Source organism: Phasianus colchicus, chromosome 18, assembly GCF_987193195.1.
Source record: "Phasianus colchicus chromosome 18, bPhaCol1.hap1.1, whole genome shotgun sequence".
Lineage (NCBI taxonomy): Eukaryota > Metazoa > Chordata > Aves > Galliformes > Phasianidae > Phasianus > Phasianus colchicus.
Genome location: NC_143453.1, coordinates 12,309,888 through 12,334,727, shown reverse-complemented (window position 1 = coordinate 12,334,727; position 24,840 = coordinate 12,309,888). Strand labels below are relative to the sequence as shown.

General features: G+C 43.0%; 1 protein-coding gene across 20 annotated transcripts in view; it reads right to left on the bottom strand.

Annotated features, from left to right (window-relative positions):
• Positions 1–24,840, bottom strand: part of ARVCF (ARVCF delta catenin family member) — a 221,533-nt gene that overhangs the window by 62,206 nt on the left and 134,487 nt on the right. For all 20 annotated transcript variants that reach the window (XM_031592790.2, XM_031592793.2, XM_090120999.1 and 17 more), the window contains 3 exons: positions 19,862–20,020; positions 11,277–11,884; positions 3,580–4,079 (listed from right to left, as the gene is read on the bottom strand). In XM_031592790.2, coding sequence (XP_031448650.2) covers positions 3,580–4,079; positions 11,277–11,884; positions 19,862–20,020 — 1,267 coding nt within the window. The remainder of the gene's footprint in view (positions 1–3,579; positions 4,080–11,276; positions 11,885–19,861; positions 20,021–24,840) is intronic.

Below are 24,840 nucleotides of genomic sequence, written 5' to 3'. Positions count from 1 at the left end.
GCACTTCTTGAAGTTAAAAACTGGTCAGGGAAAAACCTCAACAAGAGCTGCTGTGTTGCAGAACAGGCTATGGAATGGGACGTTCTTCTGACAGCCTTCTAACAGAAGATGGGACCTTCACGTTCAAGACAGCACAGTACTTCACAGAGAAACTTGTGCCATATCAGCTAACGGGATCTTAGCACGTGAGGACGGCCAGCAGGTGTGAACACTGTGTGAGCTGATCCAACTGAAAGATTCTATTATAGTACTAGATCAAAATATACCCTTCACACAGCATTTGGAAGGTCAATTGTTTGTCAATTAAAACCAGTCCAGCAATACAAAGCATCAGAAAATTCATGTTCTGCACCACTTAGAATCTGCTCAGTGCCATTAAACAACAAAATTACTTTCAACTTTCTCACAAAGAGAAAAATTATTCATTAATGTTACTAAGCTCTGATCACTTTTCTATGAACGTAATAGAATTTTGGTCTTGCATATCTGATAGGAACATTTGCTCCATGGAAAAAAAACCTTATCACTCAAGATTAAAAAAAACGCTTACAGCTTTCCCAATCAGAACAGATTTCTTTCCTTATCAGCTTAATCCTCATTTCCCTTCAGTTATCATGAAAACGATCCACTGAGAATTCAGCAGCACAGTGCCAAGACAAGAGAGGGATGGCAAGGGATGGTTCTGCAGAACATTTCTCACCACAACACAACACATGATTTACCTACGGACATGAACTCAAGCTTTCCTCAGTGCAGTAGATGGAGCCAAGTAAGAGAAGTGAGATCTATGCTATTTTATGACTGCATCTTGAGTTTTGTGAGTACTTTTAAATGCTTCATGTATTTGCATGACCTGGATGGACATCATCTTCAATGCCACTTACAGATAAATCAGGAGCAGTCGGTAAGACAGCTGTGATGTTAACCTAGAGGTTCCAACTCCACTAAAAAGTGTATTATCTGAAAGAGAAAAATGCTACAAACTTGCTTAATCTGACAGTAGTGCCATATCAGTGCACTCAATCTGCTTCTGAAGTCGCACATCAATATATTTAACTTAGGTTCTCCAAACAGCATATTCTAGACAACAGTCAAGCAAACACACTTGTGACACACCAAGCCTCCCGCACTCAGCAGTCAGGAACATCCACCCGATTCCCTCCTCGTGCTGCCCTGCCTCTGCCTCTCCCAGCGCACCGCTCTGGCTCTCTGCCTGTTACCGGTGAGCAGCCCCAGCTGGCTGCACAGTGCTCTGCACAGCTGTGGCCTCTGCATCAGATCACCACCTTAATGAGAGGCCCTGGAGAGCAGAGAGTGACACACAGTTCAGCCAGAAATCTCCTCAGTTGCAGAGCCCTGCAGTAACCTGCCGTGCACCTCTGCTCCTGTGGGCAGGCAGTGCCCTGCAGCTGGAGAACCAGAACGTCAAGACCGCATGGAAGTGCTCTTCATTTGGGCATCTGAATTATTTAAATCTTCAAAATACTGAAATCTCTTTGGAAAGCAGGATTATTTCAGTCATCTACATCTGGGATAACCTGCTGGTGATGACGATTCAGCTTTCAGAAAGCAGTCAGTTTGGGGTTTAAAGAAACAGTAAAACGCAGGGAAGCCAGCTGCCCATGCCAGCCTTGGGCATGCTGCCTTGTGGAGCTGATTTCTGAGTGGACGGTTCCACACCATCAGCTGGGGTTCAAATGCTGTCTGCAAAGCACTCCAGCATCAGTTACAGAAGCATTGCTGGAATACTCTTCTCTTCTGTATGGATGCTTGAATGTCTCACACCGGATCTGGTGATGTCATTTTAGAAGTGGACTGAAGCCATTCCTGGTTAGGAGGAGATTAAATGCATATCATCTGTTGCTGGACATCTGTTTAGGTTAAGGCCCTCAATATTCCTGGTGCTTCTCAGAAAAGGGAAATAAAGAGCTTTAAATAGCAAAAGAGGAGTGGAACAAAAATACTATATTTAATTAGCAGGAGGTGCTGTCAAATAAAATTTATTTGAATTGCAAATCTAATAAATCAACTGGAAATGGAGGCAATCGCCATTTAGAATAAAAAGGGAAAACAACCAGTTTGTTTCTGCCATCTCAAAAGTGACTGATTACCGCTTAGCATTATAATGATGTTCCTTCAGAGTAAATTACAGACTGGTTTCTCCTTTCTCAAATCTAGAGAAATAAACGTATTCCTTCCCAGCACTCCAGAAATGAGTTTTCGGTAAACCAGAACAGCAGACAAACAAACTTTTTTTTTTTTTTTTTAAATAAAGTCATCATACTAAATGAGCGCAACAAATGTTATATAAATACCACCTACAGAGCTTCCACGTTAAGAGACAAAGCAGACGGAGCATTCAAAGCAATGCGTGCTACTGAGAGCTCTCCTCTACCAGCTGTATGGAAAAGGACCGGGGAAGAAAAAAACCACCTACATTGTCTTTAGACCTAGTTTTCTAAATATGTTATAAATGGTGGGGGAAGAACAGTTGGAACACCCAAAGCCACTGTTCATCTCAGAGAATTATGATTACCAGTAAAAACCTGGACAGCTGCCATATTTTTGAGGCGATTATAGAATTACAATGTTTACTTCAAATGGCTTAATCCACATCTGCAATAGGGTCTGCTTGGACAGCCCTACACAGATAAGGTAGCTAAACAGTTCCAGTCCTGGATCCATTTTTTGTGGCAAAATATTTTTTTCTGGCACTGAAATCCACTGCAGCTCCCCAGGATTTCCCTGCTGTTTCTGAGAAAGAAATCCATCTCAATCCTCATGAGTTATGGGAGACTGAAGAACAATGTATTTCTCCATAGTATAAGAGCTGACATGCTTTTCCACCTTATTCCACTTAATGGCTGAACTTTGAAACTTGGCATATACTTTATTACTCCTTTTGAACTATGTCCAAGACTAAGTTCAAATAAAAATAGGCTGAAGAATGGAGTTTTAAGTGATTGAAAAATCCCTGGAAAACATGCAAGAACCCAGTATCTTAAAGATATCATTCTCCCTTTCCCAATTATAATGAACAACCCACATGTCCACCAATGCATCTCCTCACTCTCAGCCAAGACATGCAGTGATTTATACGTAGCCTCAGATCAGCACCAGGGCAGGACATGCTGCTGAGGAGACCAACCTATCAGTACAGAGTACTTGGGACACAGCAGCAGGATTGTTTTGGAAGAGATTAACACGGAAAGTTTTAGATTAGCATATCTTACCTCATGATTATAACATACTGAGGGCAAGGGCAGTACAAATTATCTGTCAAAGGTATTGCTATAGCTCATTGAAGCTTCAGATGCCCAACCACAGGCTTTGACCAAGCAGCACCATCCATCCCTCAGTAGTCAGGAAAACCAGTGTGCTACATATACAGATGATCGTGCATTCCACCTGAAGGAGGCATAAGCCTTAGACTTTCTCACACTGCAGACGTAGTACAGCTAAACAAACAGCTGCAGCCAGTGATCTAAATGCAACCTCCTCCTCTCCAGAAATTCTTGTTCTTGAAACTGGAAGGACTCCTCTAAAGAGTAATTTATTAAAGAAACTGCAGACACTGACCTGTAATTAGCTCTCTGACTTCCATGTCATTTGTTTTTCGCAAGAGTCTGATCAAAGCAGGGATCCCGTCACAGTTCTTTATAGCCACCTTGTTTTCGTTATCCTTCCCATAGGAGATGTTCCTGAGGGCCCCGCAGGCTTTGCGATGGACCTCTGGCTTTGTATGATCGAGCAGGCCCACCAAGATGGGGATGCCCTTAAGGTGCCTCACATCCTTTTTGATTTTATCATTCTCGTAGCACAAGTGCTGCAAGTAGGCAGCGGCGTTGGACTTGACCGGGTCGATCGGGTGGCTGAGCATGGCGATGACTTCAGGGAGGTCAGGGTCCCTCCACCTGGGGTCCTTGCGAATGCTGTCAATAGAGGGGGAGCGCTTCCCCAGGCGGTCGATGCTGGCCATGCTTCCTCGCTCTGGCTGTGCCAGCGGTGCCGCGTAGCTGCCATGGAGGTATGGGATCCTCTCTTCCACCATCTCTGTCTCAATGGGGTCATCGTAGCCCCTGTAAGAAGCAACAGTCCCGAGAGAAAGGAAAAATTTATATAAACATTCTGTGCCTCCAAGTCAATATGGAGATTTCAGCTGTGATAAAACCCTTTCATATCAAACATCATCAGGGACAACATATTTACATTTTCAAATAATTTATTTCTAATAACTTGAAAATTAATCATAGCTGAGCACTCAGCAGCGATGGGACCACAGCACGGAGTTTGTTTGGCTAGCAGTGAACAATGACAGGAGCTGCACATCAAACAGACTGCTTTCACTTTGGTCACTCAGCAAAGCAATTATGTTAGCACTGGATTACATTTAGTAGGAAACGCTGAGCTTCATTAACGCACTCTTGCAACAAACCAAAACACTAACTGAAGGAGTTCCAGCTGGGCAGAAAGAGACCACAGTTCTCAGGAAGTAAGAGAAGATCCACTGCACTTCCATTAAGACTCCACACTCACACAAATACAGCGTGTGAGGTGCACCCGCTGTGAGCTGACACCTGGGAGATGGAGCAGAGGAAGACTGCAGCTCACTTACAGCGACTGCCTGGTCCTGAGCAAAGTTTGCTTGTTCCTCGCTCTTAGGTGCCACCGAGGGCAGCAGAGCGACCACAGCTGGCAGTGAGGGGCAGCCCCGTCCGTGCCCCAGGCTTGGCCTCGAGGCTCAGCCCTGCCTGAGGGGGAACACTGAGGGCACCTATGGCTCTGAGTCAAACTTCCCATTCGCTCAATCGTTTTTAACCTCAAACCCAGAAAATTCTTATTTTCATCCTGCCATCCCACTAATCTCATTGCATGATAAGGTAAATTGACTTCTCACGTGTTAGGTTTATGTCTTCTTCTGCTGCTAGTAAAGCTAACAGATGGGAAGAATTAAAAAAAATTAAGGTTACTATTTAGAAAAGCCCTACAGAATTGAAAACAGCTCATCCTTTCCAACACGTTTCAAACATAAGTGCAGCACAGGTACTCCCAGCTGCAAGCAGTTATTTGCCTTCCTCCCATCCAGCAGCAGCTCAGGCCTTCCTCCTCCTGCCCCTCCTGGACAGATGTCAGCTCCTACTTCAGCACGGCAGGTACGTAGTTTTAAGTGCTACAAAATGATCTGTACAGAGTTTTAAGCTCTGGCTGATGTTACTGAAGTTGTGGATGTCACGCATAAGGAAATATAGAGCACTAGAACTCAAACAAAACGGAGCTCACTGTTCCCCTAATGGAACTGCTAATTAAAGCAGACTCCAAGGAGAAGTGCAATTGGAGGCGGAGACTGAACTTAGCATTGGACAATTAATGCTTCTGATGTTAAAAGCACCTCCAGTGACTTCAAGTTACATTAGCTGCTGGTCTAAGCATTGAGCTGAACAACGGGATAAAATGGGCCAGCATCCAGAACTCAGAATGCATCTGGAGAAATCCTCGTATTGACACAGCTATTTGTGTATGCATAATTCATTACTTGCTCTGCAGTGATTCTCCATGTCTGGACAGAGCAGAACAAAGCTGCTTTCGTCATCCCAAGAAGAAAGTAACAACTTGAAAATATTTACTTTTGCGCATGGACACAGGGCAGAAGTAATAACAGAGCCCATAAGCTACATTTTGTTTATACATGTGCAAATTTGGGACAACCAGCATTAAAACTATAACAAAAGCAAACTTTTCTCATGCTCAGCCTCATATTTAATTCTTAGTGACTGCGTAAAAGTAGAAGATCAATAATTGCCCTGTGCACAGCTGTTGCTTGATTGGGTACCTGCAGTTCTGTGCTTCTCAGTCCTCAGAGCTGCCTAAACAGTAACTATGTGCTACCTCAATTACACCTGCGTAATTAACGGTCTCTCTCCTTCAAACCCAAGCAGTACACAAGATAATTATCATCTTGGGATGCAGTTCTCTTCCATTGCTGCCATTGAAGCCTTACAAACAGAACTGTGCAGCTGATCCCGACTGCGTTACGCTGTTCTCCCCTGTGCCACACAAAGCTCTCTGGTTCCATTACATTTGCTAAAGTAAAACTTCACAATTTAGGACTTTAAATGCTGCAAGGACCAGAGAGAGCATCACATAACTCCTGTAGCAGCAATAACAAGGTTTTCATGCAGTTCCACTCCTCCATGAACTGCTCTCTTACACAGCTCTTCTCCTGCCCATCTCAGCCTGACCCTGCAGGGCCACGTCTCCAGTAAGAACTGGCACACAGGTCTAACAGGAGCTTTTCAGCTCACCGAGACAGTTACATTCAAACAGGATGAACTGCATCTCTCAAGCAATTTTAGAGAAAGGATGAACATAGGAAACAATATGGCTAAAACACTCCTGCACAGGTCAGGTTCCACATACCTCTGTATGAAAACTGTGTTAAGAGCTCACCAACCACTGGTGAGAGCATAAGCTGCAAACCCAACAGCTTTATGAGGCAGCAAAGTGAACAGCTGGATACTTGGCCCTTCAGCACCAGGAATGAGTGTCTAGAAACTCCAGGGTTCTGGCATGAACTTAAGGGCTGTACATGAAAGCTTGGTGGAAGCAAGTACCATACAATTCATGAGACTAAATACAGCAATCAAGCAAAGAGAATAAAGCACCACCACCACCCAATCCACACTGAAATTAAGGACAAAAAAATCCTGAAGCATTTTGCAGGAGAAGGTCTAAATGTCAACTCTGCCGTCGCTCAGTAGCCTCAAAGGGAAGGAAGTGGGTTACCCACAAAGACTGTCTGCCAAGAAGAAAGTAACTGGCACAGCAGTGGCATGCAGAACGAGCACAAAGCCCTGGGCTGACCTGGCACTAAGGGATCCCTGCTCCCAGTGCTGGTGAGATGCTCTGGCCCACGTTAAGCCTTATCTCCTCTCCCTTAACTGGGGAGCCGAGGCCAGAGAAGTGGACATCAGGCAAGAGGCAAGAAGCTACAAGAATTATCAGGAGTTAGACAACATTATCAGGAGTTTCTCAAAGCAAACGAGTAAAATCAGAAATACATTTACAGCCAAGCAGTGAAGAAATATCATCTGAGCGAGACTGGGAGGGCCCACTGAGGTTTCCCCCCTGCACTCTCAGAAGGCGAGCTGCTTGGCACAGGAGGAGGAGCGATGAGAACTTCACCAGGAACAGCCCACTGTGCTCAGGAGCCCACGGGCTCCTCGCTCTCAGGGCTGGTGGCGTGCCAGGGTTGCTGACTGCGAGCATCTTGCCTTCCATCTGCTGCAGCACATCAGCTGAGATTCTGGGATGCTGTCAGTCTGGCTAATCACCTGTCTCAGGGAACTGACCAAATCGTCTCCTAGCACAGATAAGATCTGGGAAAGTGCTTGCAGATACATCATCTTACTTGTGGCTTCAGCACAGGCACATTTGAGTAAACAGGTGAAGGATTTCCACATTTAATCCCCATCAATTTATACAACAGCTACACTCATCACAGCTTGCAGCTGGTGTCTGCTAGGATACAAGACCAGAAAAGCTTGGGATTTCAGGATGGAGCTTTGTGCAATGAAGAAGAGATGCAAAGACTTTGCAGAATGGGGTCCTACTTTTACCAGCCTCTGTTCCCTAATGGAAGGATGTGCACGGGGATTCAAAAGCTGGACTGAATTCCCTGTTCAGGCAAGTCTGAGTTAGCAGCAATGTGGTTAAAACACTTCAAATCACCTCGTCTGGAACCACCTAACAGCTACTAATGGATGAGCTGACCCAGACTGCAGACTGCCACAAAAAACTCAGCCATTCATCTGTCTTCTGCTGTCTGCATCCACATCAACTAACCCATATCAAGTAAATTCACTCTACAGAGGAGCCTGAGAAAACAGCAATCAATGCTTTCCAAACAGAGTGCATTTTGGCCTCACTCCATTCTGCCCAGCACATCTGTACACTCCTGCCCTGAACACTCCCCAGCATCCCACAGCTACACTGTGGCACGACGTTTACATTTGGCTGCTGAACTGAAGAGGCTGATTTCCAGGGACAGACCTTTCCCCAGCCTTAAGGATGCCAGCCTATGTGCTGCTGGGAGGCCAGACTCCACACAATAGGAGTTAGGCCAGAAATACTGACTGAAAGTCTGCAAATGTAAGACAGACTGAAGTAGAACATGAATAAGAAATGTGTGATAGCAATACTCCTGTGCTGTCTCTGCATAACAAAGCAAGAGAGACCTAATTCTACAGCAACTTCACCTAAAACCCGGCCCGTTTCCCAGTGGCAGCTGCTCAGATCATGAAATAACCAGCAACATGTACCATCAGTCTCTTAAATCAGGCTCCTGCCATAGAAAATTGAGTAGCAGAAAGCTTTTCTGCTGTTAATTCCATTAAAATTAAAAAATTCACATCCTGTCTGGTCTGGAATACACAGCAGCAATAGCTGCTCCTGAGTTTTCAGGGAAAAACAAATCCCATAGATGCTAGTGCAAGTACAAACCAGAGAGATGTGCCATGGAAACAAATCATTACAAAAGCAGAAGACTTGGTGTTGAGCAGACGATGATTTAAAAAAAAAAAGGATTAGTTATGACTGCCCATTTTCTCCTGCTCATTTGTGTTAAACTCAATGTAATGATCAAAAATACTCAAATAACACTTGGGATGTCTTTTGTAAATGAAAAATATCCAGTATTTCCTGCTTCTCTTTTAAAAAGGGCTATATACAAAAAGCCTGGCAGCACCATAAGACTACGTATATTTAGAAACTATAATAAAAATAACCATTACTTAATGAAGACAACCTACTCAGCGAAGAAAAAGGGACATAAAGCTAATTAAAGCTATGTAAAAACCATCACGAATAAATCTGAGTACTATTAGATCAATATAATACACCCAAATGCCTTTTCCTCACCATAATTTGTTGTCCTCCTTCAGAATAAAACGTCTGTTACAGCAGAGACTCAGCACAACAGAAAACAAGAAGGAAACCCATCCACATGCACAGAAGAGCAAACATGCAGTATTTGCACTTTCAGGTCTGCAGATGCACATGGAGATGACGATTCTTTCCAATTCAAAACAAAACATAGGTATGTTTTGTTAAATGGAGGCTGGGGGGTGAGATGAGCACAACAGCTGGACACAGAGGGAAGGGAAGGAAGGAATAGGGTCTGTGCTGCAGGTCAGCGAGGGCCGTTTGGTGCAGCTCTGTGTGATGGAGATGCCCGAGCTGCACAGCACTGTGAGGCAGAGGCCTTCTGGCAGCAGCACCAGGCCTGCCCCACACACAGCAACGTTTTGAAATCAAAGGTGCCACCAACTTACCGCGTTCATTTCATCCTTCCCTCACGTAATAACCGCGTTCAAAAAAACCCACAAAACTAGAGAGAAATAATGAAGTAGTAATTACCCTCATCCAGCACAGAGCACTACTTGTTATCATTAGCTTCTGGCAGATCAGTAGCATATCTGAAATACAGGTTTACTGAATTGCTCAAGTTTTTCTTTGAAATGTCAGAAAGCAGCTACATCTGAGAGGCCCTCACTCAATCTTACGTTCTTACAAGCTAAGGTTTACTGCCACAGTCAGGCTAATTGCTTGTCAAATCCTCTTGATCATATTAAATATGGAAAAACTCACAACAAAAGGAATGTAAAACAAAAATTGTAAATCGGTCCTATCCAAGCTGCAAGGAACAATAAATCAAAGGGATGCTTAAAAATACACTTTAAAAATGCAAATGGGCAGGTTCTGAGAATGCATTCAATTATTTATCATGAATATAGTTTGAAGAATGTTAATAAAATTTTACAAGCACTGCTGCCTGACTGTTCTAACTAGAACTGCAAACCTTGTTTAGATGCAGAGAAACAGAAACAGCAGCCTGATAAACAGAACAGAGTCCTGGCATCCGCTGGCATTCACTTCAGCCCCACAAAACTCTGACGTGGTCCCAATGGCTGTAAGCTGTCAGAAAAGATGCCAGAAGGGATCTCAAGAGGATTCTGGCATAGACACCCTGTCGTCCTGTTATTATGTTGTTGGTTTTTTTTGTAATTATGATTTTTTAAAAATATAGATGAAAATTTGCAGGAGCTTGATCCCTTTTGAAATGAACTTCCAGAAACAGAGCTACAGGAGGATGAATGAAATCACAAGCAATGTCACTTTTCCAAGCAGGAGAGCTCCATCTGAACCTGCTCCCAACCCCCACGTCCCTCCTGAGCAGGAGGCCCTGACATGCCTGCAATGCAAGAGCTGACAGCACAACTGAAGGCATAAAATAGCACATCTCCTGGGAAGGGGATTGAACCAGAAGTAATTTGTGATCGGTCTCTTCAGTTACATTTAGTTCAACACAGATGCTCTCATCTCCCCCTTATTTACAGTGACAGGACAAAATAACAATCTGATCTTACAAACGTGAAGTACTTCACTGAGGCTCAGCACAACCCTGTCACACAGCTGAAGGAGCACGATAAGCACCGGCCCAGGAGCTGATGCTGTCAGGCACCTCACCAGGCAGCTTCTTGATAATAAGCAACCCTTCATCACCAGCTATCAGCTCATCTGCAACCAACCAGCTGTTCAAAATTGTTTGGCAGATGTGCACATAACCAGACCCACCTGAAGTCTCAAAGATTACAAGACCCCTTACAAGGTGAAAACCTTGCCAAGTGTGAGACAGCACAGGGAAATTCAGTGCAGTCACACCTCTTCTTGAGCAAGAAAAAAACTATCCCACTTCCATGAAATCATCTTTTTCTTGCTAAATTCAGCCTAAACGAAGTGGTCCAGAAACACACCAAGAGGGATTCTGAGCACTAGAATTACTCTTTTCTATTTCACGTGCATTTTGCAGTTATTTATAGGCTAATGAAATGATGCATTCTGCCTTGTTCACAGCACAGTAGGGCAGCTCCCCTCTTCTCCACATTGGTGAACTCCCTACTATGTTTAGGACATGCTGGTTTTGCTTACAGTTGTTTTCAAGAAATACTGATTATTTCTCTAGCCAAAATCACAAGTATCCTACAATCCCAGACTGGTTTATTTTTTGTCTCGTCTAAGACCTCTCTCCTTCCATCCCTCAGTTTTCCCACTTATGAGATTTCAAGATGTTTATTTCATTCTAGCAATGACATTAACCACAATCCAACCACTGTATTTTTTTTCTGCCAACTAATTGTGTCCTTACCAGACCATTAAGACTTCAAACGTTCAACTGAGCAAAACAGCTGTAGATAACACTGTAAGAAACGGATTTTTACCTTCCTTTGTGGGGTCTTCCTCTCTCTGGCACACCTGCAGACGTCCTTCGGTTCACAGTAGAATAATCCGGATCCAGTTCATATCCTTCATCGTCTACCCCAAGGCTGCGGTTATCATCCTCCAGCCCATAGGGTTCTGGCTGGAAGCGTTCTGGCTGAGAGCGGTTCAAGTCAACATTACTGCCCACTGGTACCTGAGGCTGGGCAACAGGACCATAGTTATCCCTCCTGCTTGGCAAAGTGAAGCTCCCGTCGTCCGGCCGGTAGCTGTTTCCTGGCACATAGGCATAGCGAGGGCGGTAGCTGACGCCTCGTGACAAGCTGCCATAGTTATCTGCTAGATCTCCATAACCATCGTGACCGATATAAGGTCGATACTGGCCTTCGTGGCTGTCAGGGTAGGAATCATTGTAGCTGTTGTAAGATCTGGTTAATGTGGACGACGCCTGTGGGGTGATGTACCGCTCCCCGTTCTTCATATACCTTCTGTCTATCGAATCTGTGTAGCTGCCCATGGGAGACGAGCCATCCATTGCCGGCAGGCCGTCGGGCCCAAGCGGGACCTGACGCACTGTTCTGGTGGTGACTGTTTTGACCATTTTGGTGACCTGTGAAGCAGTAAACAAATACCTTAATTTTCTCTTCGATGAAAATGTAATGAGACTTAAGGGAGCCAGAACAGTAAATGAATACATGTAAGTGGATTCACACTGGGATGAGCACACCACAAAACTGTTGGCAATTTTGGGCTCCAGTGCAAGTATTAGAGAGAAACAGGCGTATGTAAATAACACTCATCTTCACGGAAACTGCAGAGTGAAACACATACACCAAGAGCACCTGGGGCCCAAGCAGATACTGTGACCTGTAGCCTCCCATTGAAACATAGGGATTGGCACCGAATTGGACAAGCTGCTACTAAACAAAGCGATCAGAGTACACGTCTTGAAGCAGCTCCAGGTGCGTCCTCGCATGTCTTCACAGAGATAACCCCAAACAGGAGAAACTCATCCAAGTAGTATTTCTTTTCCTAGAGACATCTGTGAGCAAGTGATACTTCAGGCTAATGAGTTAATGAAATCCTGCGAGATGGCAAGCAGCACAAACGGCTCTCCACCAACAGCATAATTAAGTACCATCACAATGCTGAATAAAGCACAGTCAGGTACCAACACTACCTCAGTGTCTAATTTGGGCCACAGCTGAAAATTTTCCTTGTGATCTCAAAGGGATTTTCTTAGTAAGTAAGCTTCAGGAAAGATGCTCCTTTCCATCCCCACCATTATTTAATTAAAAATACATATTGTAGTATCTAAAAAAAAAAAAAAAGTAATTAAGAGCTATAAACTAATCAGTTTTTGACAGAGAAACCAACAATGGCTTCTGCTCATTACCTGAGCACAATGCTCCAACTCTCCATTCAGCATCAGCACAACTGCTGCCATGGCATTTATGAAACTGGACGACATTTAGGGATGAAAAAGATTTGGGGCAGCTTACAGTAGCCTTTTGTAATGTGGACATAAACAAGTGGAACACAGCTCAGCATTCTCCTAGTGAGTTTGAAACAAAAGTTTTATTCAAAGTACTCTGCTCATAAGTGATCCTCTAACAGGAGAAAATGCAATGTTTTCAGGCCTGAAACATGTGAGCTTTGCAAAAGAGTGACACAACTGGATAAAAAGGGCCGGGCTTTAACATTCCTAAGGTTGTGAACTATTAAGGTGAATAACAGGAAGCAAGGTAGCATTTCAGCAGTTGGAGGAATCAGAAACTGATACTTCTGCACAGTAAGGAACAAAAGAGCAGCTTTCCCAGTGCCAAGAAGAGTGCTCGTGTGACCACACAAAGCTCTTTCTCTCAGCACTACTCAACAGAACCAGACATTCTAAACTGAGTTCCAAGGTCTCCTTCTCAAGGCATATGCTGCAATGCATGCACAGTTTGTCACATGCCATTTTTCACAAGATTTTCCAGACCAGACAATGCAAGATACCCAATACACCATGAATGCTTGCAGCAACAGCACAAAAGAAGGAGCAAGCTTTGACCTTTCAGATCCCTGGAGAAGTGCTTTGCAGGGAGCTGTCACTATGGCACATCTTCAGCCACCACCACTGCTGCCAGCTTGGACACTTGTTTTCTCCTGTCTCATTTTTCTGGAGAATTGTTGTTATCAGACAGGATGGGGTAACACAACACAGTCATGTCAGAGCAAGGACAACTGTCTACAAATACTCAGTATGCATACGCAAAAAAGACAAAGAGAATCAGAACATTTGGAAAATCAATTCCTACGTGATTTGTGACTTCTCATTTCCATTTAATTAAACAGTTTTTCCACCATGCTCCTGTACACTACAGAGTACAGAGAACATAGAAAGCAGGATTCATTTGCAATTTTTCCCCAGTTTGCTTCTTTTTTATTTGTTTGAGCACAGACAAGTTTGCAGCATCTGTGCTAGTCAAAAAGACTCCCCTGGCATCAGCCAGCACACAGAAGAACAAGTTGACAATGGCAGCACGGCTTCACCTCTATCATTTACTGAATGTTCCCACTATTAACAGCAGAAGGAATCAGCACAATCAAGAAACCCCTGTCAGAAACATAAAAAGAAACGTTTCACCCTAGCACAGAAGTACACATTTCTCATGGCATAAAAGCATCCGATAATGCCAAAGGTATCGTGGGAGGGGGGTCAAATCAAGTCTGTTCATATTTTGAGCAAGGGAGTATTTGCTCTATGCCTCATTTGTCAGGGTTGGGCACTGAAACAGAAGATTTATCATGTGATAAACAGACGTTGCTGCCTACAGGACAATAAAGGGAAGCTTTTTGGAAGCAATTAGCCAGCACACAGACGAAGGTCCATTTATTAGGCTTCCAAGCAAAAGAAAACAATAAACCTTTATTTCAGGAAATCCAGCTCAAGGGAATGTTTCAATTATATTTCTTAAAAGGAGAGGCAGTCTTGGATAGCTGACAGCACAGTAATCTTCTCTCCCAACATTTCTGTGGTTTCCCTAATACCAATACATTAGCCAGAGAAAACAAAGCAATTCCAAATGGGAGACCCGGCAGACGGTCTTATCCGCCACCTGATCCTCCAGATGCATCCAATTTATTAGCATGAACTCTGCTCCGTAGGTATGCTGTAGTGAACAATTTAGAGACACAAGTTACTTTGAGATGCTGCAATCTGACTTCCTCTGTTTATCTACAGAAAATCCATCCTAAGAGTTTTTTTGCCTGATTACAAATCAAAGGGTGCTCAACTGCTTCAGTGCTGCAGTCCCCCAGCCTGCCAGACAAGAGCTTCTGACAGCCTCTCTACAAAAAGACTGAGCATGCCTAAAATTCACATTTGCTGTTCTCTATGTTATTAGTTATGTTCCTGGAAAGACATTTGACTATAAGATACAAAGGAAATATCTGTACATTTGGAACAGTTTCTGTATTTTTCTATTCTCTGTCCTTTTATTTGTCCTAAAGTGACAGGAACGCAGCCTGAAGCAACCCAGGCCTGCACTCACTGGTTGCACGTACAGGTGGTACACGTAGACTCCTCCACGTCACACTGCTCAGAGGGGGAAAGACAGTGCTGAGATCTCAGTGGAAGAGTGCTGTCACCATCAAATGCTGTCGTCTTAGCAATACTTCTAACTCCCACCTTCCACCTCATTATGGAGGGCTTTTGTTTTTCACTTTTGTACTCTCCTCCCCACCTCACCTCCCCCTTTCTCTGATGAATTAAGTACTTTATAAAAGCTGACAGGGCTAAAAATTTTGTTGAAACTCTGCCATAAAACAAAAACAAATGAGAAAGAATGTGCAAGGATAAAGGTGTTCTGATGTTTCCGAGAGCTCATTTTTCAACTATAGACTGTAAAAATTCATCAGCCCAAGCAGGCCGAAGGTATTACCTTTCTATTAAATGCTGTGTAAGAACTCGCCCCATAGGTTTTCAAAACAGCAGCTCAAGTTTTTCCTCTTCAATTTTAAGCTTAGTGTTTCACTTTCTCAAAGGACCCTCAACTGTGGCAGAAATCCATTCCAGCTCCATTACCTAATTCCTCTTGAATTTTCTGCAAAGTTTCAAAGAACTGCATCTCAGAGTAGCTGGCACCAACACAGCTGAAGATTTCAAGTCACGAGCACCTTCCAGTTACTGCTGCTAGGAAGGGAGAGCAGCAATAACCGCTGCTGGGAAAGACCTGGCCTTCTTCAGTATTAGAGAAGACAAGGCAAATGGATGGCCTGGAAATGAAACAACTCTGTATACTGATTGATTTTACAGTTTGTCACCATAAAACATCTTTTTCAATGAATAAAAGTGACCCAGAGCTCTCAAATCTTTTTGCATTTCAACAAAGATAAAAATAAAAGGTGCCTAAAGAAAGAAAAAAGCAAGCATTAACAGGAGCACACAAATCCTGTTTGTTTTACTTCATTTCTCTTCAGCTGCTTTCAAACCAGCTCCTCTGACATGGCAGCCTCCTAGCAGCCCTCTCCCCAAGGTGACTTTCACTGTTGGAGTATGATAGGTATTTGGCTTCCAGAGAGATTATGGAGCTGAAATGAAGCATTATGTGATACATCTTTTGTGCAGCAAATGTTACACAGGGACTTAGCCAGCACAGTGGTAAGATAATAACAGCTGGGGGAAAATTACTCAGATATCTCATTTTTGAGAAGGCAGATGTTCTCTATTTAAAAGATGTCAAATATTAAATTCTACTACCCTTCTTCCTGCTTCCCTGAAGCAGGCATCTTCAGAGACATGGGGGGAAAGCACAAACTGTCCATGCTTCTGCACTGAAGTGGTTTACTTCATGTATTACTGGAGAGAGGAACCTCTGTAAATTATGGTTTTCAAACAACACGGGGAGATTTGTAAAAGAAAATAAGGAACAGCAGCACAAAGGATCATATGCAGTTATAGCTTTTGCTGTGTTTCAGTTCAAGGGGAATTTATAGGCATTATTTTGTACAGTGTAGCAAAAATAAACAATAGTTTTCTTTTACAGAGTCCAAAAATACATATCAAATCACATGGAGTTATCTAACCTCCACACGGGGTATGCAGCAAGGAAAGCACACACCTGGAAAATCCCTTAAAAAAGCTCTTAAAAAGATGGCCTATGTAACTTTGTCATAGGAAGCAATGTGTGGTACCACCTGCTTTGTACAAGGCTGGAAAATGCAACTGCCACCAGCCAGGAGAACCTTCTAAGCACAGAGCTAACAAAGACAGGTTCTGATCCTTTCTCCAAAGAAGCAGAGATTAAGCGCAACAGCAAAGCATAAAACTTTTACTAAGCCTAATGTGTAAGCACAAACCTAAGTAATCTCAAATTAACTATCACCCTCATGAAGTAACAGATAAGATTATTGCTGTAAGCAGATGTGAGGATTCCCCTCATAGGAAATGCTGTTCCTTTACAGTGATAAAGCAGACACCACAATCAAGGCCACAGCTTGTTCCACTCCTTACTGAACTCCATTATGCAAACAGCCACAAGAAGTCTTAAAAGGCAGACCTGTAACAACACTGGCCGGTTCTACTGGGCAGATACCAAACCAGGAAGGATAAAATTTCTGCCTTGAGGATGTATTTTACTGACATAATACAGTGGCAACTTACCTGACAGCCAAACTTCAAGGTCAACAAACTGGGCAGGTTCCAACCCAAAGACAGTGGAAATGCCCTGACTGCTGTGCTGGTTCAGATTGGAAGCAGAGGGTCTGGAAGATGGAAGCTGCTCAGGTACCCCTGTGTGCAGCAGAGCACAGCACTGACCAGGCTGAGCACCTCAGCCCCTTCCCCACCTGTACCCCTCGGAGGAGGAATGCTGCTCCTGCAGCACACTGCGTGCCCAGGGGATGGGTTTGCATCTCACATCACACAAAAACTCTCCTTCACTGTCCTCACCTGAACAGCAAGGTCAGAATTTTGTCACCACACAGAAGGTGCGAAAAAGTTTCATGTTCTCTGCAAGGCACTAACACACAATAGCATGACCTATAAAACCACCACAATGACACCTATTAAAAGTGATAGTAAGTCAATGCCAATTAACTCCAGGACACTTAACCGATGCTACGGACTTCAACAACAGTGGTTTGCATTTTCACTTTCGCTATCAACACTATAAACACAAGTTGAAAATAACATGATTAAATAAAAATACAAAGAAAATCTGATCTTGTTTCCATATCTAAGAGCTGTTAAACCTGTGCCACATTATCACAGCAAGAAGTAAAAGCAAAACCATTCAGAAACAGCAACAACTTCAGCAAAGACTCAGTGTCTCTTTCAACAGAGTTAGGGCTAAGCCAATCCCATCTGTGTTCTGACATTTCAGAGGCACTTTCTCAACAGCTGGATATGTAGATATATAAATCTGCATTTATATAAAGAGATGGTCTTTTTAGCAACAAAACACTAGGAAGCAGCTCCAGATAGAACGTAGGTTGCTCTGAAAGTAATGCCTCCTGTTCATTTCCATGAAAACTACAACAGATGCAAGGAGTACAATAACGCTGTTTGACAGAGCAAATTCTCAGCTCCAGAACACTACTGCTCAGCACTGTCACCACCATCAGCTGTGCAATGAACAGGAGCTGCATGCCACGCTCCTAAAAATCTGCACCAGCGGAGACAACCCTGTGTCCCTGCTGCTGAAATGCACCACCCACTGCTCACTGTGCTCACAGCCTCTGCTTGGTCTCCATCAACGTTCACTAAGTGCTGGTAAGTGCCTCTGGCAATGTGGGCTCACATAAATAGGAGGCATTACTTTTGGAGCAGCCTTCATATGTAAGTAGAGGTCAGTAGAACTATCTGAAAAAACATAAAACCAGAGTAAGACTACTATGCACCCTCTCCCTGTTCTTAACACACTGCAGTATCGGGAATGAACTACAGTTAAGAGAGGAAAATGCAGGTCTTTGAAATGGAAAGGCATTTGTAGGGATGTCATTTTTCCATTTTTCCCCACATTCAGACAGAATGGCTTGTTTTGAAGCCACCACTCAACTTTTCTCTGGGAGAATGGAAAAACAGCAGGTACCTGCACAGTAGAAAATTGCACCTTCTCTGTTATGACAAAGACACGAATTTATCATTAACATAACTATTTCAAACTACTTCATGTGGTTCTGTTATCTAGGGAACACTACATGGCCTCCACTCTATTTTTATGGTTGTAGCTATTTTATTCCTTGGCATAGCAGCACTAACAGCCTCCTAAAAATACGCACTACTATTAGTCCATATGAAAAGGTGTCCATCACCACTGTAATTTTACCCCTTCCTTCCTGCAAACAACAGCTGTTGTTGCCACTAGAAAGAAAGTAGACTTTCTTTCAAATGAGTTACATCCAAAAAATGTCAGATTATTGGAAGGACTAATTAAAATGTGATTTTTTTGGTTGTTTGTTTTTTTAAGACCATCATTTCCTTCTGACAAGCAGAAAACAGGCCAGTTACATCATTTACCTAACATTTTAAATGGATGCTCAGCCTATGCCAATGTGTGCAAACCCATTGATCTCAGAACACCAATGCTCAATCACTCTAACCTGAGACCCCAATGTCTTCAACAGATACCTCAGACAGCCACAGTCCTGGAATGCCAGAAAAACAAATACTGATTTATGCAACAACCTTTGTTCACCTCCTAACATAAAAAAAAGCAGCTGGAAAGTCTTTTTTTTTTTTTTTTTTTTTAAATCACTGTTGTTCAGAAGTTTTTCAATAAGCAGTCACCCTTGATCTTTCAGAAAACCAAAACCTAATGAACATGTCAGCTCAACTTCCAAGGCCCAAATGTCAAGTTGTATTACTGTTGCAGAAATACCAAAAGCATGCAAGGCAATAGCGAGCGTACAGCATCTGCTCAGCAGAGATTGAAAATTTATCTTACGTGAAAGCTAGAAAAGGGAGCATGAGGAAAAAGGATACACAGCATCTTTGAACCTGAGGTACAGGTCACTTGATAACATACCTACCTTCCCCAATGCATCGGGAGTAAAATTCCATTCACAAGAATGTTGCAGAAGGTAAATACTGCAGTTTTATTTAAATGTGATATTTATGGTTCTAGAGGATAAAGTATAATTGCATGCTATTACTACAAATGGTAATTAATTTGAAGACACGTTTCCAAGCACATTTTCCCCAGCTGTAAAAATCATTTACTCCATGCCCTTCCATCTCATCTAAGTCTCATACTTCCACATGTGTTTGCAGGGCAATGTGGTGATCTGTATCAGTAAAATAAAGTGAACTTTAAAATAATTATCAGTTTGGGAATGGGTGCTGGTGTTTTTGTTTGGTTAACCTGGGTAATTTCTACTGCTCAGCTCACAGCTCCATGAGCAGCTGTATCAGCACAGCTGACCAAGAGCAAACCAGACACAAACTGACAAAAAAAACTTAGCTCAGCTTTGCTGGCAAAGAGAACACAGTCAGAATCACAGAGGATCACAACACCATGATTCTCACCACTCATTCTACTTTCTTTTACTTCCTGAGTAGATGGTATTCTCCCATTTTCCTTGTTAGTTATTAACCTCTCACCTTGGTTTCAGTTCTCCTTGTTGTTCCATCCTCAGAAGTGACAATAGACACGTGGGAAGTGGGGGTGCCTGGATCTTCCTCCACAGTAACTGTTTCTTCCACCATTTCCTGAGGTTCTTGCATCATTGCTATAGACGTCTGGTTACTGGGACTTTGTTCCTAAAGAAGCAAGCAAAAAATCATTTTTCCCTTCTACCCACCATGGCATGCATATCTTACTGATTTCATCTTTTTCAATCGAACAACACATTTTACCTAACAGCTTGCAAACAGAGATTCAGAGAAAGAAGAATCCACTGTCTCAAAAAATGCCAACCATTAACAATGCTAGTATGGCTGAGCTCAACTTCGTAAATGGAAATCATGTGAGTGTGCTGTAATGAACTTTGTATTTATAGGCAACCCACTACAGGCTAACAGACTGCTGCCTTATACTTAAGCCTGTCTTAAGCTTCCTCTCCAATGCCCAGTGTAGGTGGAGTGGAATTTTTGTACATAAAACATTCTTTCTGTTCTGCACTGAATGAGACCATTGGGTTTCAGAGCAGTTTATCTTACACAACATTCAAAGTTTATTTCCATTTGATAAAATACACTCAGTTTCAGACTACAGAAGGCTATAAAACATCAAGACCCACTATCAAACTGACACCTGTCTCAAATTGTCCAAAGCAACGATAATCTAAAATGGGTAGCTGAAAATTAACTGCTGAATTACGTGGAACGTTGCTCTTCTGACATCTTCCCTTTGCTGAGTGCAGAAGATCTACGTGGCTATAAGCTCACTGAAAAGCATTAATGGATAGACTGCACACAGAAACACTGCACAGAAAGAAACAAGAGCACAGGTCAGTTGTTGCAAGAATGCTGCCCAAAGAGAATGCTTCTGCTTCTCACCAGACAAAATCTGAACTTTCCTTTCTCTTATGCAATTGTGTCTCAGCACAGCAATCAGAGAAGTTCTCCTTTGGTTCATGAACATATTTTAGAAGTTTCACAGCAAGTGGCCAATAAAGAATTGGTTTATATACTGAGAAATAAGCCTCTTCTCCAGCATGATGAACCCTCAGCTATGCGAGACAGAATGGCAGACTGTTCATTTCATTGTAATCCCTGAAGCTATCATGGTACACAGGCCTCAGAGCCAAAGCAGGGCTTCTATTTGCACATCCTGTCAAACAGGCATACATAGAAAAGCTCTAAGGAATAAATGCATATATATACATTTACATACACACACATTTTTCTTTTAATAATGGAAAGGAATGAGAGAGGACCTTAATTTACAAAGTTAATATGTTTTTTCTAAAGAAAACACCATGGGCAAACCCCATATACCTTTTCACATCACAAGAAAACAAAATGATTGGGAAGAAACTGTTGCCATGCAGGAGCCAAGTTAATTACATCAATGTTTAAATATTCTCTATTTGAGAAAGGCTCCCCACCAGAGAACTGTAACATTCTATTTTCTAAATATAATGTCCCAAAGCCCTGCTTTGTCCTGACCGTGGACTTCAGGCTGCCTCTGCTGCACTCAGTGCAGGCCACGAAGGACAGTGCCCTGAGCTCTGCTGAGCAGGAGCAACGTACTGAGCTCTCATTAAGCTCACTGGGAAAACGTACCATTCAGTCCTTGTGCGATCAGTAATTCCCTTTGAAACAAGCCAAGATGCCCTTGATCAGTTTCTGTTATTTACAGCTACGTTCTTACATTCTGAAATTTGCTCTTGAGTAAGCCAGCTCTTTTCCAGGTAAGTCACAATAACAACCGAGACCGTGGCAATAAGATTCAGGCAGCCGTCTCAGTCAAAATGCAGAACAGACAACCTTCAAAGGAGCTGCACCACCAGGGATGAGATAAGCAGACACCGCTCCCACTTCTATCGAAATCGAGAAGTAACTCAGACAGCAGAAATAGCCAGCCAGAGTAAGGCTTCTGAAATCCTACAGAAAATCACCCCATTCAACGTCCAGCAACTCAGGACACACGTAATACTTTATGGTAGAGCTCAGATGCCAGATTCTGTCTTCTGCCTACAGCCTCAGGAGGGGAACGAGCTCCTGGGACAAACACACAAATCCACTCTTTATCCTGAAGCTATGAAATTACAGCTGCAGTTCAGCTTTCCCCAACCCACTGCAGAGCTCCCCTCCAAACAGAAGAACTCACACAGCACTGCAATACAGTGGAGACTCAAAGCTTCTGTTATCTTTGTGCAATCCAAGTCTGACCACAGCCAAAGACATCAGTTACCATGTATAGATTCCTTCCATTATGCTCTGTCCTGGTAAACCTCCTTGCTATTTATGTGGCACCAGATGCCAGAACTGATTCAAGATGTGAGCCTTACTCCTTTTGCACATCTATGTGCACAGACGTATCCATCTTGTTCACTCCTAGCTGCACACCGAGGTGTTGCCACGAATCCATCTATTTTCCTTCTCCTCTAGATTCTTCAGAAGAAAATTCTGCTTTGTGGTAATAAATCTGAGGAGATTTCCACCTACCTTCCATATTTTGCTCCTTCTGCTTCTGCAATACCTTTCCTTTATTAAAAAAAAAAAAACACCAAAGTCTCCCTTTGTATTCAGACTGCCTGTGGGCAAAGAAAAGCTTTAAAGCTGGGCACTTAAACATGAGTGAATTGCAAACTAGAGCATATTGACTTTAAATGAACACCAAGCCAGTTTTCATCCCATGGCTGCTTCTAAAATGAAGTTTCAGGTAGAAATCTGCATTCCTTCAGGAGAAAGGCAGTGTTAGCAAGAGTCCTAAGCATCAGAAAAAAAGCTTCCAAAGTTCAAGATAGATTTCCTAATGCAGATAACTGAGCAGACTGCATTTCCTCGTGCTTTTCACTTCTTAGTACGTGATCTAATGAAAAAGCAGTGAGCAAAGAGGACAGAACACCATCCAACTTGCTTTTCTCTGAATTAGCTTAAGGAGGCGGCTCTTTGATCTCCACAACCAGTACTTGTTCCACATCACTAACGTGCAGTTGTCACAAGCTAGCATTAACATAGAAAAGATGCAAAGGCTTTCTCCATTTTTAGTTTCCTCCATTATGGATTTTAGGTCATCACAAATTGCAAAAACTGGGACACCTTACCCCTCTCAACCACCTTCTTCAGCGCTCAGCTTCTAAGCCAGTATCTAGGGCGCTCTTGTTAAACACATCTCAGCATCTCAGATTCCAAACATTTGGCAGCTAAGCCTAATTATTCAAAGTAAAACATAAATTACCAGATAGAACCGGAATACAACACTGCTAATGAATAATCCTACCAGTAATTCCCTGCCTGCTGAAGGCACGTCATTCCAGTTTAGAAAGCCCTCTCCTTCATGCAGCTCGCTGGGACTTGCAAAGCAAAAGCAGGACGGTGATCCCCTTTCCCTCCCACAGCCACAACCCTGCACCCCATCCCATACTGCCAAACCAGAGGGGATTGGCCCCCCAGCTGCAGAGGATCAGCAACCACCACGCTGCTCCCAGTGGAGCATCTGGAAAGATGAAATCCAAAGGAAACTTCTTTCCAGTCCTCTTTAGTGAGGGCCTGTCAGAATTAATGACTCTTCCTCTTGAAATAATGGGGTTCAGCCCCTTCCATGACAATTATGAAACGTTAAGTTACAAGATCAGATTCTAACCCAGGTTAGAGCACTGGATACCATGGTTTTTCTGCCCGCTTTTTGGAGTGCCAAATGAATCCCATCCTTCACTGGCATCTCCAGTATGCTTTAAAAATGCCAAGCTATTTAAACAGCAAAACAACATCAACCGTCAATTTATCCCCAGCTTGTAAAAGTTAAGTGCAGATGAAACAGCTAAAGACCTTGTAAAATAAGCAAGAAACACAATAATAGTAATTCTTGCTTTGTTAAAAAACAGAGTGATTTACTTTTTAGGGCACATATCTCTTAGGGCTTATTTTGCATTAGAATACTACAGCTTCTGTAATCATCACCATCTCAATTCCTGGAGTTACATTTCCATCAAAGCAGCTACTTTCTATCTTTTTTTAATAAAAGAATAACCTCCCCTAGGAGGAACAGACATTCTACTTTAAACAGTAAACAAAGTTCTTTATTCGCTGCCTATGAAACGATTTAAAAGAGTCTGGAAATAATATTAAATTGCAGGAGATTATTACTTCCACTAAAGCAGTCCCTCTTCAAACACAGGGAAAACATGTACATCGAATCATCATTCTCCCAGACGTATCCTTTGTTCAGCAGACTGCAATGCAGACTATTCAGGCTACTGCTTACTCCAGGCTACTGTTAGATACCAAATTTGAAGGGTTCTGCAGAGCACAAAAGCTGGATTCTACATCAGTGGACAAACTTGTCCTCAGTTGGCCCTGGCACAGACAAAGCTCAAGTGTATCAACTCCTGTGAAAAACATCAGAAGGCTGGTCATAATTAATGGCATTGGACACCAGCACTAATTGAATCAAATAGGGATTCTCTCTTCTACCCTTCATATACTTTGCTTGAATTACTTATTAAAGCTTCAGCTTCTGCAAAGCATGAGACAGCTTACAAATGCAAAGCAGGCAAACATCAATTTTGGTCTGAGACTCAGTTCTGACAATGGTGTGTCCCACGGCTCTCCTTCCAGCTCAGGTCTGCGATTCCAGCTCTGCTGTTCTCAGGCTGTTATTTGCTGAAGGAACGTGGAGGAAAAAAGGAGAACAAAGGCAACCGAGATCACCATGTTCCTGGATTGAGAATATACATCAGATCAACATCCCCATAGGGCATCAAAGTACAGAAAAGTCAGTGGTGGAACTAGCTTGGTGTATCTGTGGCAGACCTTCTCCCAGCACAGGATCTAGCTCCCCAGCTGCTGAAAACTCCTAAATCTGATTATCATCACATTCTCCTGATCTTTCAAGCCCTGCTGTGCCCTCAGCCCTGATTTGCCCAGCGAGCATTCTGTGCACTGCAGCAGTTCAACAGCTGAAATCCAAG